The following is a 20,043-nucleotide window of genomic DNA, read 5'->3' as shown; positions in this document are numbered from 1 at the left end:
TGCATTTCATTCAATCTAATTTAACTGGCATCGGATACTTCCGCTAGTATCTTATGTATCTTACTCAAAGTTGTATTATGAAAGGAAGTTCTATTTTATTTTGATCTAAAGATTAAGCGTAGTATGATTTAATAATTAAGCGTGATTTTCTATTAATTGTACGTCTAAGCTTTCGCAAGAAAGCTAGGAATAATATAATCTAGGTATTTTACTTAATTTTCCTTTGCAAATAACATTTCTGTAATAGAGATTGGCTATACATGAACTTAGAAAGTGTTATTTTCTATCTCTTTTTATTAACAGATGTATGTATTAAAAAAAAAAGACACTTTTTTCTGCATTTGCTGAAATGACATTTTAATTATCATGCCATCATAATAAATTTACCATACATATTAAAATGCACATGCTCATGAATTAAAATACCATTAATAAACAGATTAAAAATTTAAACGAAAATATGCAATATTCAGTATTAGTAAATTGCTAGTACTCATTAATATAAATTGCTAGCTATTTGTTATATTCTTTACTTGATTATATATCTGTATCATTTTTCTATTTCAGATTCGAGTACTTGTTCCATCTGAACAATGCGAAGAATCAGAATATGCTTTAGAGCTTGCTGCTGATATTCTTGACTTTTATCAAACTTTCTTCAATATCAGCTACCCTTTATCAAAATTAGGTAATCATTCTAAATTGATATATTGAGATAGAATTCCTAATGCAATTATATTTTCTACATTTTGTAAATAAAATAAAAATGTCAATGCATTTGTTAATAATAATTTATTTATTTGTGTGTAAAGAAGGTTAATCTTCTATAATCGTGGTGAGCGCCAAACTTGGCGAGAGTTTTTAATTTGGCACAATTTTGATTTGGTTGTAGTTTCCGGTTGTATGTTTTCCTGTGGTAAACCTAGAGCTTTATTTCGTGATTATGCGAGTTTAGTGTAGCCAGATCTTTTTTATTTTTATTTATTTATTTTATTTTATTATTTTTTTTTTTTGTTTAAATTTAATTTTGAAATATTGTGTTTGTTTTTAAAAGTTTTACTGTTTAATATTTGCAAGAGGTTAACCTGTTGTTCGTGGGAGAGTGTTGGATTTCAGATGATGTGAAGTTTATAATTTATGAATGTTTTAATTTTATTTTATTTAGTTAACGCTTTGCGGGTCAGTTAATTAGTTTTTTTAGTTTTTTTTCCTTGCATGTGGCAATAGAAAGATGTGGATGTTAAAAGTTTTGAACGAAAGTTGTTGTGTTGAATTCCACCAGGATAGCAACTTGCATATTTTAGTGAGTTTATGATGCATCTGTTGTTAGTAAATTTGAATATATTTACTTGTTTGACAATTTTGGAGTCCGACGAAAGTGTTATATAATTTATTATTTTATTATTCGTTATATTATTTTATAATGAATTACGTAAATAGGACTAAGGTTTTATTTGCAAAGCTGATGGACTTTGTTTTACTCATCTAGTATTTTGTCATCTCATTTTACTATTCTGTTTAATAATGGCGTTTCACTACTGCAGAACTTAAAAGTTACTATTTTGTTTACGTTTAAAAATGACATCTTAGTGCTCTCATTGCCGCCAAACAAAACGCCAAATTTTGAAGGCCAGACTAGTTTGTCGCCAAATTCCTCTGCTTATGGAAGATAAGCGGTAAAGATCATACGAATACTCTATTCAAGTTTATTTATTTAAAAATGCCAGTCAAATCGTAATACTACGTATAAAATACATATAATGCACGCCATACTAAGCATTATGAAGATGTTCGCATTTATGTCTTTCTCTCGATCCGTCGAAATGTATACAGGCTGTCCACAATTAAATTTCTTCATTCCATGCCATTAGAAATAACCAGGAAGATGTGAAAATTTGTGTTCAGGTAATAAACCCTTATAAAAATATTTAGTGGAAAAACAAATTAGTTTTAAATACCGCTATTAGATGGTGTATTACTGTCAAACACATGTTATTGTTTTCCATCCTACGTAGCACTTACTATAGCATCCTACTATAGAAACCACAAAAATTCGCGAAGAAATTGTTTTCAGTTGGGTTCTACTTTGGTAGACGGTTGCACGGATTTTTGGCGATTTACGTTGGCACAATTGTTGGCGCGATTTTTACAATCGTCAGCCATCTTGAAAAACGCTGTTTATACACATAGTAAAGTATTCGGAAAAAAAAATAAATATCGTTAAAAGTAATGGATTAATTTTTTGTTGAAAATGTCGTTTTTTAAGATGGCAGGCAAGTGTAAATAAATAAAAAGTGTAATACATTTACTATGAGTATAAAATACTAAAGTTATTATTACTTTCATATAGGAAAGAAGAGAATAAAAACACCGCTATAAAAACATTGTGATAACGTTTAATTAGATTAAAATATTACTGAAATTGAATATCGAATTAAAAACCATCATACCAACATTTAAAAGAATTAGAATATTATTAAATTCAAATACTTTAAAATAAGCTATATAGAATATAATTAACATTAAAATATATGTGATAATAATTATCTCAGCAATTTTTGAAAATAGTGCATTAATTTTTTTAACAAAAATTGAAGTATACAATTATAAAATAACAGAAAAATATGTATTTACATTTTTTTGAGTCATTTAACTTGTCGTTTATTGATAAGTACCACAAAAAAAATCGGAATAATAATTTAGATATCAATGAAAAAAATTTGAAAAATGCAATATCAAGGGCAAGAATAAAAAAATTTAAAAAAAAATTATAAATAGATAAAGCAATTTAGAGCCAAATTAATGGATCATAAAAATTAAAATAACAAAAAAATTTGGAAAAATAAAAAAACTACAATAATAGATATTGTTTTTAAGATTTCAAAGATCCTTTAATCGCCCCTCTCTGAAGTACAAAGGACTATTTTTTGATTCCGATACCAATAATTCTTGGTACAACATTCATCTTTGAAGGAATTCGAAGATATGAATAAAATTTTAAAATGGCGCGGTAATGCACAAATTTTCAGTAACCAATCAGGGAGCTGATTACAGCTCGTTAATGCACAAATATTCTATAACCAATCAGAGAGCTGATTACATCACGCCTAGAATTTAAATTATTTAAATAATCATACATAATAAAATATTTTTTTTTAAAATGCAAAATTAAACTGTATTTTAATATTTAACAGCCGTAAATTGTTTAAACATTAGATTAAATTTATAGATATTAAAACTAATTACTTTTAAAGTTAGGTGATGTCATTGATTACATCATCCACAACATAAAATTGCATAAAATATCATAAACAATAAAATTTTTATTTGAAATAAAAATGCAAAATTAAATTGATTTTTAATAGTTAGATGCCATAAATAATATTTAAAACGCGGAATTTATGCATAATGAAACGGATCATTTTTTAAATAAAATGATAACAAAGTATCGGTTACCATAAATAACTTATCCAGCAATGGGTTTACCATAAGTCGTATTACTCGCCAAAAGATATATCGCCAAAAAATCACCAAAATCCGTGCAACCATCTACCAAAGTAGCACCTTCAGTTGGGTCGCTAATAAAAAAACAATTTAAAAAGCTGTTTAAAATTTCTTAATATTTTAACATTTTTTTAAAACTTTTAAATACTTGTATTAGATGTACGTATTGTAAATTTATATTAAGGTATTCTCATTTAAATTATTGTAAATTTAAAGAATTTCCTTGATTGTTTACAGTTACAGTTACAGTAACAAGTATATGGGGCACCACGACATCGTCATTGACAAAAATGATATAGCCCGCATATACTAACTAGAGAACTGCACCCCCATCGGCAGATCATTGCCAAGCTTTGGGTCTTTGTTGGATACTATTAAAAGACTGCATTTTGCATAATAGGACAATAGTTATATAAGGTTACATTTCATTTGAGGGCTCATGGTACTTTTGCATAGAAAGATAATTTGACAGAGTACTGAGAATTGGTTATGTAATAAGCCTAGTAATTAAATTAAATCGATAATTTGAAATGCTAACAGAGTACGAAATACAATATGAGAATTCAAAAATACAAAGTACAAAATACAAAAAGCAGTGTGCATTGAGAGAAGCATTGGCAGGGTACTGGGAATTGGTTATGTAAATAAGCATAGTAATAAAATTAAATCCATAATTTGAAATGCTAACAGAGTACGAAATAGAATATGAGAATACAAAAATACAACGTACAAAATACAAAAAGCAGTGTGCATTGAGAGAATTACACATTTATGAGGTTGGTGCTTTGGTATTGTGCATGTTTATGCATATGTAGTCTAGGGTTCAAAGTTCAGTTCGTTGAATTGTGTGCACTAGTAGTTCAAAGGTCAAGATCAAGTCCAGTTCGTTGGGACATGTACACTTTTGTTTTGTGGTTTGATTTATGGGTTCACAGTCGGTTCATTCGTATTTTAGATGTGTATTGCAGAAACTGAAGGCACTCTCTTGGATGAATGACTTCATTCTTTTTACTAGCTGGCGATGTCTCTGTGGTCTTGAAAGTAGTAGTTTCACTTTTATGGCTGGCATAGTCAAGTCCGTACTGATGGAGCTTGTCGATTATTGGCTTAATATTGCTGTGGATGTTTTGATGCTTAATGAGGAATCTTTTTCAAATTCTATTTCGATGTTGGTAGGATGCTTGATAGGATGGCTGTATGTCAGCGGACATTGAAACAGGTAAGCATCCTCCCAACATCGAAATAGAATTTATGGGTTCATGGTACTTTTGCGTCACCCCTTTCGCACAGACATGGTACTTTTTCATTACCCCTTTCGCCACAGACACACATGTCCGTTGTTGACAGATTTCTCTCGTAGAAGTATGTGGGGAAGGGGCCGTGTCCTGTGATGTAACGGGTCAGGAAAGTAGGGAATAATGGTGCATGCTTCGTCTACTTTTTGAAGGAAGCTATATGTTCTTCGTCCTTGCGGACCGTCTCGCCGTTGGCCCTGCCATTTTTCTAGTGCCACCGGTTTAATCTTGTATTTGAGGTCCGATTGTGGCCATGGAATTTGAATGCTGTCACCTTCTTGCTTTGTTGCTGCATCTTTTGAGAGGGCGTCCGCTCTCTCGTTTCCCTCGCAGTCGTTATGACCCTTGGTCCATGAGAGAACGAACTTCCTGTTGTTGTTTCTAATGACGTTTTGAATCGCATGAGCGATGGGAGAATTAGGGCACTGGCTTGTGATTGAGAAGTCGGATGCTTGACTGTCTGTTATCATATGTATTGTATCTGTTGAAGCTCTGAGGAGGATGTTGATGCTATTGAGAATGGCAGTAAGTTCAGCTTGATGTACGCTGTTGCGTTCTCTCAAATGACCTTGTCATTCACTGTACAATCCTGTTGCTGTTCTGATGGTCGCAGCGCATCCAACTTTGTTACTGATTTTGGAGCCATCTGTGTAGGCATGATAATGTGTTGAAGGTGGTGGATCTTTTAGGTTGCAAACTAGATTGCTGAGTCCATCTGTAGGGTGTGTAAGAAATTTCTTAGATTTTGTTTCGTAATCTGTGGGGAGAAAAAGTACATACTGGAACTTGTGAACGTGTCTGGTTTCTGTAGCTGGAGGACGGTTGCGATTGCTGCGTCAACTTCTGCTTGGTTGGGCAGTGGAAGAACTTCTGCCAAAATTTGTAGTGCATTTGTAGACGTAGTGTTAAAGGCTCTTGTAAGGTTGATTAAGAAGGGTCGTTGTACTGAATTTAGAACTCTTATTTTTCTGGATGTTATCAGAATTGCACATATTGCAGCATCATAAATGATGATTTTATTAACAACCGTCTTTAGTAGGATCTTCATAATGTGCTTGTTTAGTCTCCACGCGTAGCCTCTCATAATTTTGAGAGCTTTGGCTATTTTTGCAGGTTGCGATCTTTTTATCTTGAAGGTGCTGAATCCAGGTAAGCTTTTGATCTATTGTTAGACGGAGGTATTTGATGGCTTTCACCATTTTATTTTATTATTTTCAATTTTGATGATGGGATTGCGGGTGATGGTGCGTCCTGGTTTATGGAAAGTTATGACCTAGGATTTGTTTTGAGAAACTTGCAGCTTGATCTGTTTGCATAATGTGTTGAAAATGTCCAGCGTTTGGTTAGCGTTTGGCTTGATTATTTACAATTCATCCGGATGTAATTCAAGAATTTGGTTCTGTTGATAATTATATCGGCTGTTCTTTACAGGAGGCTAAAGAAATTATCAACTGCGGTTTAATATTTAGTGAATATTGTTTCAATTTTGTATTCAGCTTTTGTGTTCAAAATTTTTGTTTCTATTGTTTTTAAATAAACTTTACTGTAAGATATATAGTCGTAATTTAATTGATAATAACTATATATATCTTTCTTAATTAATTCATTTTGCGTGATATTAATGGTCTTTAATAATTAAATTTTCTTCAGTTTCTGTTCTGAATATATATATATGTATTCCCTTTCTATCGTAAAAATAGTAATTGTTTATAATAACATTTTCGTCATTTCAAAATTAATCTATCTAATACGATCCTTGCATAGCATTAATGACGCTTCATAAACACTTATGCCAATAACAATTTCAGAAAGTTATTAAATAGTCAACCAAAGCCAAGCTAAACTAAAACCAAATTACTCCGAGCCATGATTTCGTCTTGAACACATCGCATTTTTTTCTCCTGCTTTGCTACTGCCACTGGTTTTGCTTTGCTGCTACTGCCACTACTTGCTGCTGGCTGCTGTTATTTCTTTCTTTGGAATATAATTCAAAATTCTATACTTTACCAATGTATTTTTAAGAATAAGCGCTTCTGGAGTCGCTTTATCTGAGTTGGTTTAAAAGTATTTGTCAAATGGAATAAAAGGAATATTAAAATCAACACCATGATTACAAAGTATATCTTTTGTCTACAAGCCACTCTACCTGGCTTCCAAATTATTTAGTATTATTCATATTCATATTATTATTATATTGTAACTTAAAGCTATGAAATTTTCATTACCCTTTGTGTGATTACAATATTACATGATTTGTTTAGGTAATGCAGCATACTGCATAATGTAATTTCATTAACTGTGAAGTATATAATGATAGCTCTTGACTGATGTAAACGTTTCAGCAATTTTCTTTTAGTTTTACTTTTGTGAAATTTTCCAGGACAAATAAATTGCTATTTAATCAGCTGCTGCATGATAACTAAAGACTTTTGTTTTTAAAAATTAGATATGGCAGCTATTCCTGATTTTGCTTATGGGGCCATGGAGAATTGGGGCCTTGTATCGTTTCGCTTAGTAGCTATTTTGTACAGTCCTTCAGAAACATCAGCTAATAACCAAGGAATCGTGGCTTCTGTTATATCTCATGAATTAGCTCATCAGGTTTGTTGCTTAAAATTGTATTTTATGAATTGTTTAGTAAAAATGCACAAATAACCAACGATAATTCTACAACTTTTAAGAATTTTGATTTGGTAGTTGTGACGGAAATAACTTAAGTACATGTTTGTGTTCAAATTAAATACGAAATTTAAATTAGTACTTTAGCGGGAACTGATATATATATCAGCTCCTTATTATTCAGAAGAAATCTTTTAAAACAAAAATGCAGGAAAAAAGTCAATTTTTTTTTAAGTTTAGAATTAGCTTTTAAAAAATTTAGAATTTATTTTTTTTAATTGCATTTTAATAAAACGATGTTACCGATAAACGTAAAATTAGAATATATCAAAAGAAAATAAGAATGATCACCTTATGTTATAATTTTAATTCTGTCTGTGTTAAATCTCTCTAGAACACTTATTATCTATTTCGATTCTTCTTTTTTGAACTGTACGTTCAATATATCTAGTCAGTCAAATAATCATCAGTCACTGTTGAGCGGAACTAAATTTGGTACTTTGCCGTTTCGCCGGCGCAGACGATAAAGTCGCTAATAATGGTACAACTGGTGCCAAATGGAATATCCTCTCTGGTCTGGTAACTTTTTACGCCACATTTTCAAAACAAGTCGCCGCCATTTCTTATCAGATTGATTGCCTCTTTCAGTACTGGCTGTTCGAGAATAGAATTTATTCACACAAATTATTCATGAAATACAAACACTGAATTTAATGGACTGTAGATTTCTGTTATTTTACTTCTGAGAGCAAATATAAAACACATGAGAACTTACATAGTCTTACTTGGATGGACATTCTTGCCATCCACATACATACACTTACTAACTCGAACTACCAGCACACACTCAATCAATGGCCGCTAGCTGTCCACGTTGTTCCGTTTTCTGTACTCGTGGCTGCCAAATCACTCTAGTTAAACAATACTCATTCGATCGTGGCGTCACTTCACTTCTGTCTTAACGCTGGCATACAATTACATAGAAATTTTACCAGATAGTTCAATTTCATGCCCTAAGGCCATTCGCGGTAATTAAGTCAATTAAGATGAAATCACGCCGCTCACCTAAAGGCGAAAATATAGAAAAGGCAAAGTCAAGGGTTAAATTCATCACTTCTAATGAGAATGCACTAAAGAAGTAAAACACTGAGGTTTTACACAATTTCTGGATAAGCTATTCGTACGAATTGAAATAATTCTTGCATTTAAACTTGTATTCCAAACTAAGATTTAACTTGAAATTAATGTAAGTAATTACTGGAAGAATTAGGTTTTTGTAGCGTAGTTTACGTGGGATGAGATCACTTGGGGTCACGTGATACGAACTGCCGACTCAGAATGTTGAACCAAGAAATCATAGTAAATTCTTAAATTAATGCCATTAATTAATGACAATTAATTTACAAATTTATTGTCTTTATTTATTGGCTTCGTACTATTCTGTTTTGAGGGCCGTAAAAAAATTGCAGCGAAAATGTATGCGCAAAAGCGCCAAATCTAGCAAACGCGCCCATTTAACAGCGCGCCAAATCTAGCGTACGCGCTGATTTCAGACTGCGTAAGTTCTATATTGCTTAAGACGCCATTGAAATACTAGTTTAATTTTTAAATCCTTTTTTTTTTTTTTTTTTTTTGATTTTTTTAAATATATCCTATGGATTTAACAATTTGGGAATTGCCCATGACGAAAAGTCGGCAATAGAATTTTGGATAAGTGCAGAATCATCCACTGCTTGACGCGTTTTAAGAACTGCACGTACTCGGTATCCATGTGCACGTCGACCTATTTTCACTTAAAAAAAAAATCCTAGAATTGCACAAAAATGACACTGCGCACACCATTGACTTTATCTATGTACACATCGACCTATTTTCACTTAAAAAGTAAAAGAAAATTGACAAAAATACAATTGTTTTTACCCTTGTAAAAAGCGGAAAACAAATAAGTGAGCGAGTCTGCACTTTACCGAGAATATTTTCAAAGAAAAGGCATCATTCATTATAGAAAATTACGTTTGAACAACCAACGAAATGAAATTATGCTTTAGCGATAAGTCGGTAGCGAAATAGCGATACAGGCATCCATTCAGTTATGTTTAGCAATTTTTATATAAATTATAATAAGGATCTGAAATAGTTATTTACTCTTTTGCTTCCATTCAGTCATGTTTTGCCTTTTTCATATAAATTATAATAATAAAAAAGTATTATATGAAATTAACCTTTCATCTAAATTAAAACATCAATCTTAAATAGTTATTTACTATTATACTTCTTTTCTTGCTGCAATTATTTTTGGCAGCATTGGCATCAACAATAGTTTGGCGATTTTTTACGACCCTCGAAACCGAATAGTACCATTGGCTTTTTACAAAATTTTAAACGCTATTAAAATGTTTATGCCTTCAAAAAATAATTCTTAGAACTAACATTTGTTAAAAATTTTTATGTGCATACTGTATGTTGTCGCCAATAAAGTCTGATTGGCGAGATTTGTGCCAACGTAACGGAAAAGTACCCTAAATTTTTATTCTGTTTAAGGCACTTAATAATACTCGTAGTACATAGCTGAGACAAAGAAATTAGAAACGCATATATTCTTTGTGGAAAACAATTGTTGTCCTTTCATTTACGAAGTGTTCCAAAGTAGCTCTTTCATGCTGTCAACCTTAACTTGCTGTCTCCAAAATTGTACTAAAGTTCTTTCTCACTTTCAAAATTTTTCAGATCATTAAATTCTCAAAAAACTCCACTTTTTGCCTATTTATCTCTGCGTAACCATAGGACAATGACAATATAAAATGCTGATAAACTGGCGCTAGAAAACCATTTTCTCATTGATGATATTATAAAGAATTCAAAGACATAACTCTTAGTGATCTTTTCTAAAAATTCGCCATTTTTTTATGTTAAGGCATGTCACAGAAGGCAGCATACAACTATTTAGTTATTAACTAAATTTGCATATGAAACTTTTTCCACCCTTTTGGATTTATAGGGACGCTTCAACCATGCGAAACGCCAAAATCTTGATTCCCTTTTCCAAAAGTGATCGTAGTTAAAAAAAAATTATTCCGACGAAAGAAATTTCTTTAAATGTGATAAATATGAATGTCGAATCAAGGCATGAAAAGAAACCTTATGTCGAAATAATTAAAATTATTGGGAAAAGTCGTACAGACTATAATTAAAAGTATAAGGTAACATGTGCTGAACAAATCTCGTAGCTGTCGTATAAAGAAAGTTAATCATCGTAATATCGAAAGAAAAGTGCTCCGAAATTTACTGAAAATTTTGTGACGGTTATCGTTAAAATAAGTCAAGTCAATCCAGAATGAACTGCGCGTAGAATTCTTCAATCAGCGGTATTTAATGACATTCCCAGCAGAAAAAATCTGATATCATCCCAAAATCTACATAAACGACTATATTTTCCAACTAGTACATGAACAATGTCTTTAAGTTTTGAAAAACAGTGCTATTTACAGATGAAAGTAAGTTCGATGTTTCCAGAACTGATACCTTGAAAAGATCTGGTAACTAAAAATTTAAGAAATGAAACAAGAAAATTTGATACCAAATGTTAAACATGGTGGAGAGAGTACAATGGCTTGGAGCTCAGTGGCAGTGGCTGGAGCAGGTAAATTAATTTTCATACATTGCACAATCGATTCGTGTATCTGAATCTGTTGCAAAATAATAATATCTGAAATCATCTGTTGAAAAACTGGGACTAGTAAGCAGACTAATTCTTTCATCTCGACAATGACCCAAAACATACTGCTTAGACTGTTAGAGAATGGCTGTATAAAACATACGATGAACTTTATCGGCCAATTCTCCAGTTTATTACTGGGAGTATAAATAAGAAATGAAAATACCTGTTTGAAAATAAATACCTCCACCAGTAAGTTATGGTTAAATTTTTCTGATGTAAAAGGTCATAACGTAAAGCTAAATATCTTCTAAAACCTAACCTTGAAATATTAGCGATTTTGTATCAGTATCATATATTTTTGCGCAATATTGTTGACTTTTGGTCCGAATGAGCGTCATTTGCTAGAACTTTTGATTTACTCATTTACTTTGAGGCAATCTGCAGCTGAGGAACATCGATTGCTTGTAGAAGCATATTGTGAGGCTGCCTTATGTAAAAGAAGTGAGTCGTTTCAAAAGTTTAAGAACGGTGAATTTGACGTCGAAGACAAAGAATGGAGCGGAAGGATGAAAGAGTAAGAAGACGCGGGATTGGAAGCATTACTGAATGAAGATTTATGCTAATTGCAAATAGAAATCGCACTTACATTAGTAGTGACTTACCAAGAAATTTCACATCGTTTAAAATCATGAGGAATGATTTAAAAGCAAGGAAATAGGTTCCATATGAACTGAAGCCGAGAAACGTTGAATGCCGATTTTTACACGTGAAATGCTTCTTGCCAAACATAAACAAAAGAGTTTTCGTATTGATAGTCACTGATGATGAAATATGGAATCACTATGATAACCGAAAGAGCAAGAAATCATGGAGAACACATAGCCATGTTTCAACATCGTCAGCCAAGCTAAATATTCATGGGAAAAAATCATACTGTGCATATGGTGGGATCAAATTAAAGACATGTATTATGAGTTGCTCAAACCGAGCAAAACTTTTACTGAGGCTCTTCATTGAACACAACTGATGAGGCGGATACACTCAAAGAAACTGAGCCCACTATTACTCCAGACATGACAATATTTTTCTCCGGCACAATAACGCCGGCCAAAACCTACTCAACACTCAAATAAGAAGTTTCCCCTCTCCCGCTGTATTCACCAGACATTGATCCTTCTGATTAATAGTTGTTCCGATTCATGACGCATGGCCTGCCCAAGCAGCACTTCACATCGTGAGAACATACCAAGAATTCGTTTGATTTGTGGATAGCCTCGAAAGATGAAGCGTTCTTCCGATGCCGTATCCGTATGCTGCCAAAAAGATGGAAAAAAAACTAGTGTCTAACGATGGACAATACTTTAAATAAAACTTAACGTACCTTTTTTTCTCAATAAATGCCCAATTTTTGATAAAAAAACAGTGGGGACTTATTTGTATTCCCGATGTTACAAGCAAAGAAACTCTGAAGATACCAGTCTAACGAGAGCGGTCTGAAATTACACCAGGTACTGTAGAGACATTAGGTTATTTTTTAAAGCAGGAGATGTGAAAATTGAGCAATGCCCTCGCCTGGACTCGAACCTGCACCTCTCGAATACGCGCCGAGTGCGCTAACAGTTACATCATGAAGGCATGCAGAAAGGAGGGAGAAAATATCTTACATATTCCCCCTTTTAAAGGACGACTAGGGATTAGGGCACCCAATTGCTTGATCCTAATGGTCAAGAATTATCGTCCACCACCTTTTAGTTCGGGCGCCACTGTAGAGTCATTAGATTTTTTTTTAAGCAGTAGGTGTGAAAAATGGAAGCTTGTATTCTACCACACTGCTATTGCACTCACTTCTGCTAAGCCCATTTCTTTTTGTCTTTTTAGCTTTATTATTAAGCATAATTTTCTTCGCATTTAATCCATATACAATTCAACAGTAAAATTATAAATATTTTAAAAGCAGAAGAGCAGAATATGTTTAGATTTCTCAATGCAGTGTTAGATGTTGGCATACATTTTTCTACTTTTTTTAGTCTTTTTTTAATTCATCATATGAAGGTTGAGTTTTCCACATAAAATTCAATTCAACAGCAAAATGGCAAAATATTTAAAAACACCATATCTTAAGAATTTTGGGTATACAGTCGTGTGCACTGGAGATAAAAATGTTTTATTCCGTTCAATACTGCCACTGCTCACTTTCAAATCGTTGAGTTTGTTAATAAAACATTCCTTCAAGTTTTACAAAATATGAAATGAACAATACGAAATTCAAAATGCGAACTTCCATTTTCGGGTGAAGGAGAACGTTATTCAAATTTTGGATGGCTCTAGTTACTGCTGTTTTCTCACAATGCGAGGAATATGCATACATACCTGCAGATTCTGCATTATTTATTTAATTTCTTTAAAAATAATACCGAACGATAACATTTGGTGGCAACAATTTGAAAAGTGATACACCCATTTATGACGTAAAATCCAGTTTCGAGAAAAAAAAAAATCCCAACGATGCAAAATCCAGTTTCGAGACAAATAGCCCATTTGGCCTAAATCCCTTTTAGGCTACAATTTAAAAATTGAGGGATTTTTCTTAGTGGGGGATTTAAATCAATTAAAAACTCTAAATTTAGCTTAATTTCATAAAGAAATTTAGCAGAGCATTAATGACAACCTGAACACGGAAGCTACACTTGTTATTATGTCACAACTGCTTTTATGTTGTTATTGTACTTTTTTTATTATTGTGTCGCATTTTACTTTTGTTTACATTTGAAAGTGCAAACAAGAGTAAGCTTCGTATTACAGGACTTTAAATTTGTAATGGCTAGAGACACATAATTTACGCAAGTTTGTTTAAAACTTTCGTGATAGTTCATGATAGGATGTTCAAATTTTCTACATTAGACAGTTTTATTAATTACTGTGTTGAATTAATGAAATATATTTGAACATCCCACTGCAATGCATTTATCAACTGGTTTTGTGGATAGTGTTAAAAATTCTAAAAAATAGTTAAATGTTGTCTTCGAATCATCTTTTATAATGACGAATCAGGAGAACAGTTTTGATGATTTCAAATTTTTAGATGAATAAATAGGCTAAGAAAATATTCATCTTGTATTTTGTTAAAAATTTGAAAATAATTCAAAATGATTTTTCATTCTTCTGCTTTTGAAAATGAAAGTATTAAAAATTTATTTGTCTATTAAATTATGGTATTTTATTTTCAGTGGTTTGGTAATCTTGTGACTATGCAGTGGTGGAATGATTTGTGGCTGAATGAAGGGTTTGCAAGTTTTATGCAATATATTGCTTTAGACAGCATCAGATCAGAATGGGATATGGTAAAGTACAGCATAAATAATATTTCTATATTGACTCAAAATCTGCTCCTCCTCTGTTGCTATTTGTGATTATTAAGCAACCTGTTTAAGAGACAAATATATTATACATCTTACTCTTAAAAAAGAAAGGCTTTATCATAATAATTTTCTTGACAAAAATTTGCCAAAAATTATTTTTCTGTGAAGTGCTTATTTGGTAGCTTATTATAATTAGCATAGAAAAATAAACTACATAAAAAACAAAATTTTAAACAGTACATTTATTATCATACCTAAATATCTGTACCAGTTTATAAGTGAAATAGTTACACTATTTTATGGTCATTTTCATCAGTTTATGGCAGGACTTCTAATGAGTGCTAAAATTGTGACTAATGATGCAAATATCAGAAAGAAACAAAACGTAAATTTTATTGTCCAATATACATATATTTGGATATGAATAGCTAATTTGTTTTTACAACTATACATACCAAATCATTTAGAAGATGAGCTTAAATATCCAACAGAATTGTCCTAAACTATACGGAGCATATTTCAGTGATGGATAATAACTAATGAACATCTTCACAGCAGCAATCACGAACAAACTGTAAAGAAACCCAAGTAGATTATGTTAATTTATTTGATTATGGCAAAGCAAACGAGGGTTATCTGACTAAAGAAAGGGATGCTTTCACAGAGGAATTTATAAGAAACTCAAATAATATTTTAACAGCTTTCGCAAGGAAACGGAAAATTTCTAATAACATTTAGCGTATAATATACGTCTTCCACAAACGGAAAGCCAATGTCCTAATAACTACAAATAATAAATATAAAATAGATAAATAAAACTCGCAAATGAATGGATATATGAAAATAAAGATATTGTTGTGTTATCTTTTCTACCCTTTCGTTACGAGAATTGATCGTTTGGGGGTAATAACCATTCTGAAATATCGAAAACCAATTCTGCCTCGCCAAGTATCATCATTTTTTCCCATGTATTTATATGCTCATCTACAATATTATACCAACTAATAATTTACAGTTATCGTTGGATCTAGTAATTTCTGTGAATCCGTAAGTTCTAGTGAGATAAAACAATTAGTTGTAACATGTTAAGCAGGGAAAGAACATACGCATATAAGTCAAAAATATTCATATTTAGTATTTCCTAAAATTTACATAAATGACGGAAAATGACGGAAATTTATTAACAGATTTAAACTTAATTCGAACAAATTGGCAATAGTCATTAAACGTCCTAATTTTAATCCTAACCCAACACCCTTCAGCGAATCCATACTGCGTTACCAATGTCACTCTTTCCCTGCAATTTCTCTGCATTGCTGTAAAATTTTGCCCAGTAGCTGTCCAGAACACAAAGGAATCAAGATTATAAATAACACCAACTGCTTAATGCACTTTACTTTTTTGCCTGCTACTTCCCGAATAAGTCAAATCTCTCGCTTCCCTGTACTTTTTCTAGTACTATTTAAAATGTAAGCTGCATGTATAAAAATTGTAGGGTGCGTTTAGTTAGCGCCCCTAGTGTTAAGCCAATCAAGCGAAAATATATATTTCTGAAAATTGCTTCTATTCAAAATACAAATTAGGTTTTAACCATCAAACCAATAGTGATTTTTCTCTCCAGTGATCAACTGCGAATGAGTTTTTTCCAGACATGACTAAAAATGATGTTTTTTCCATCTTCTCTAGCCAACTCTAAGCTCTGTCAACGTACCAAGAAAATTATTAGATACAAATATGCCCATCTCTGGTACGATATAAATTTCTTAAGAAGGATATTACATCCTAAGTAACATACAAATGATGAGGGCATATAATATTCAAATTCGTGACTGAGGCGTACTTACGTAGGCAAATTATAAAAATTCTTAGTTTTAACCCTCCAGCTGCAGGATCCGTGAATAATGCGTTCACCTTTTATCCTGGTTATATTTTATTCTGATACGCATGGAGCGTAAGTTCCTATCACATCTGTAGAAACTGAGATTCTCACTGCGATCAGTTTCGTGGGAAGAAAAATAATGAAAATATTTTTTAGGCTTTTATAAGAATTTTGAACTTGCTGTCAGAGAGTTTAGTTCGCAGTTTCTACCAAGAAATAGTCTTGACTGATAGTATACAAATACATTGCATTAACCGGCGGGTTCCCTAATCGAAACATATCAATAGCATTAGTTATGATTAGAATCTGAAAAGTCATCTCTCGAAGTAGTAGCATCCGAAGGCATGGATGATTCCCAGGAAAAAAAATCTCCGGATAAGACCCTCTAAACTGGAACATTACACACAGATCTTTCGACCATCGTCATCAGTGGCGTGCCGTCAGTGGACTCCATGGAATAGAAGAACTAGGCTAAACCACTAATATTTTATGCATTAACATTTTCAAGTATATTTCTACTGAAAGTTCTAAAACATTAAAAGAAGTATCATTTTACCTCTTTTGAAACGGCCTGCCACTCGAGTGTAGTCGTGCAAAAATTCGACTGTAGGTGCAAAAGGGAGGATCTCGAATTCCGTTACCTCTATGCCAGGATGGACTAGCTCGCTTTTACCTGTCCCCATGGTTGCCGTAGATACCATGAAAGTAAAAAAAAAAAAAATAATAAAATGGTTTTATAAAGGAAGCTTTTATTTAAAACTCATTAATGAACTAAAATTAGAAAAATGATTTATCATATATTTTAATAGAACCAAGAGATTAAATAATTCGCTTTACAAAATTCATCTATACTTTTATATCTCAAATAATTAAAGCATGGGCGCCTAAATAACGAAATCAAATCTTTAAATTGCGTTGTCAAAAGTGTGTCGTTATTTTTGTGAATTTACCAAGCGCCTCGTGCTTTTATTATTCGTGATGTAAACTTTTAGGCGAATTTTGTAAACAGAATTATTTAATCTCTTGCTTAAGCTGTATGATAATTATTTTCCCCTTTTAAAAATAAGTTACAGCTTTTTTATTCTGTTTTATCTCTTTTTAAATAATTACCTCCTTTTTGTTAATACTTTTATAAGCTTCCAATGAAACATTTTAATGTATTTGTTTTTTTATTGTTACCTTTTTACTTTCTACGAAGTAAAAGAAGTATTGTAATCACGAAAAATACCGGCTACCATATTTGAACGGAAATATCTATTTTGACCGCTATCGAATGCATTTTAACGATGTTTTTGAGTGACATCTGTATGTAAGGACAGAATAAAGAACTCTTTTTCCCCAAACGAATTATAAAAATGATTTAAAATGAATTAAGAAGAGAAATGTTCGTGGCGTCTCTACGTACGTACGTATGTATGTATATTGCATAACTCAAAATCAAGTAGCCTCAGAACGTTGAAATTTTGTATATAGGACTGCTATGACGTGCAGTTGTGTAACCTCCCTTTCTGGTTGCAATCCGCCGCACCAAAAGTATATAAATGTATATATATAATGTTGTATGATCTTAAATCCATTTAGTGCGAATACAAGTTATTATTACTTGCGCAATTGCTGCAAAGTTAGTTAATAATAATTTATTTCCTAAACAGTATTGATTAATTGATTATATTATCTCCTAAGTTTAATTAAAGTAGAATTATTTTAAAAGTGTGAATCCATACTGGTAAGTTATATTTTGAAAGATGTTTTGAAGTAATTTGAAAGCAAAATGTTAATAATGTTTTAACGGCGACTGGAGTTAAATCATCACGAAGAATAAAATTTCAATTGTAAAAGGAAAAATTAAAACATGTAATCATTGTCATTGATCGGAAATTAGTTGACTTTTCAAGGGGAACAAACCAACTCCCGTTCAATGAACAATAATTGATAAAAATACGTAAATACGAAAGTGTTTCGTCATTACTCGAGTTATAAGTTAAAGCCAAACCGGCAATTCTAGTCAGGCCAAATATTTCCGCGAATAGAAGGAATTATGAACCAATGCTGATACTCAAAGAACTTATTCTTATGAAGCATTTTAGTCAATTCAATTTGGAGTAAAAATCAATTACTGTAGAGAAATCCTATTTAGCTCGAGTAACCGTCCCCGACACTTTCATGTTTATGCATTTGAGTACTATATTATTTGTAGAAATTAAACATTGGAAATTGTCATTATGAAATCGAATTCAAAGTAAAGTTGAAATAAACATAGAAGATTATAAAAAAAAAGATAAATAATGCAAACTTTGTAAAAACAAATCAAAGACAATATAAAAATAATATAAAAAATAATATAGAAAATAATATAAATAAGATCAGAGAATGTACATGAAGATATAAAGGCCAGAAAAGGTATTAAGTAACTTACATTCTTTCTAGTGGGGGAGTTGGCAAAGTGTTCTCTTCGTGTCTGACTCAGAAGTGTAGGGTGTCCGAAAATTCTTAGCGGCAGTAGGGGCTTTGAATAATATCAGTCGGTAAGACTTGGGTGAAGTAATTTATGGTAGTGGGTGGGACTTGGAATTCTTGAGGGATGTATTTTGTGGAGTTCTTATCTGAGAGAGACCGTCTGTTAAGATTTTTTTGAAAATACTAGTGAATGGAAATTAATTAATTTCGGGCTAATTGTCGTGTCGCAATGATTAAGAATTTAAGAAAGGAAAAAGGCATTTTCACTGTCCAAGAGCTAATGGACAGTCTAAAGGCATGAAATAGGCCCAATTTTTAATAACAGTATAGTAATAGTATATGTCTGAAGACAATTAGCTTTTTACAATATATACAATTGAGTAATTACACTATATACAAATCTTCCAACTGACAGTCATCCAACTTATACCGCCTTCTCAGGTTTAGGAACAAATTATCATATCTCTATCAGTTAAATGATTTAGAGTGAGTATTTAACGCCTGCTCTTTTAAGGCAATGGTTGATAAATTGAATGTGTGTGTGTGTGTGATTATGGCAAAGCCTCGAGGGCTATCTGCCTAAGGGGAGGGATGCCTTCGTGGAGGCCTTTCTAAGGGAAACTGGTTCGTATACACGTTACACATGGGGAAAACCACGAAAACGCCCATGCAGCCAGCCCGTTCGCGGGATTTGAACCTCGGACCGAACTACCAGTGTTCAGCGACTTTACCGCTCGGCCGCTGGTGGGCCGATAAATTGAATGGGAATTAGATTATTTTTGAGAATTTTGATAAGGATCAAAATTTCGCGTTGTAAATCTATTGTATCTGTGCATATAGTTTTAATTCGTTGTATTTGATTAATTATAGTATTGTTAGTTACTTTTTTGGATATGTTGGAGTTCCAATTTATTAATTTGTTAGTATTGAAATTGAAGTTTCTTGTTTTGTCAAAAAGTAAAATTTTTTTGTATTTAATGATTTGAAGATCTAGAAAGTCTATGCTATTTTGTGAATTATTAGTTTTATTAAGTGTAAGACAATTCGGATAAATCTCGGAGTGTTCAATTTTACCAAAATTATTAATTGTAATAAGGTCATCAATATATCTGTAGGTGTGTTTGTAGTAATTTAACTCTTGTGGTTGTAGATTTTTTTGGAAGTTAAATTCTTTGACAAATAAAAAGATATTATAGATCGAGGTGCTGGAATGTAAGCCCATTGGCAATCCTCTGACTTGTTTAAAAAGTTGATTTTGAAACTTGATGTAGT

The 20,043-nt window shown here is 32.1% G+C and overlaps 1 protein-coding gene across 2 annotated transcripts in view; it reads left to right on the top strand.

Moving 5' to 3' along the window:
- LOC118196181 (glutamyl aminopeptidase-like) overlaps positions 1–20,043 on the top strand; it is a 122,292-nt gene that overhangs the window by 30,545 nt on the left and 71,704 nt on the right. For both annotated transcript variants that reach the window (XM_085827685.1, XM_085827686.1), the window contains 3 exons: positions 568–688; positions 7,246–7,400; positions 14,304–14,417. In XM_085827685.1, coding sequence (XP_085683811.1) covers positions 568–688; positions 7,246–7,400; positions 14,304–14,417 — 390 coding nt within the window. The remainder of the gene's footprint in view (positions 1–567; positions 689–7,245; positions 7,401–14,303; positions 14,418–20,043) is intronic.

The sequence above is a fragment of the Stegodyphus dumicola genome, chromosome 12 (genome assembly GCF_044657685.1).
Source record: "Stegodyphus dumicola isolate Sdum_Otavi_A_Nest chromosome 12, ASM4465768v1".
Taxonomy (NCBI): Eukaryota; Metazoa; Arthropoda; class Arachnida; order Araneae; family Eresidae; genus Stegodyphus; species Stegodyphus dumicola.
This window is presented reverse-complemented; position numbering and strand designations above follow the sequence as displayed.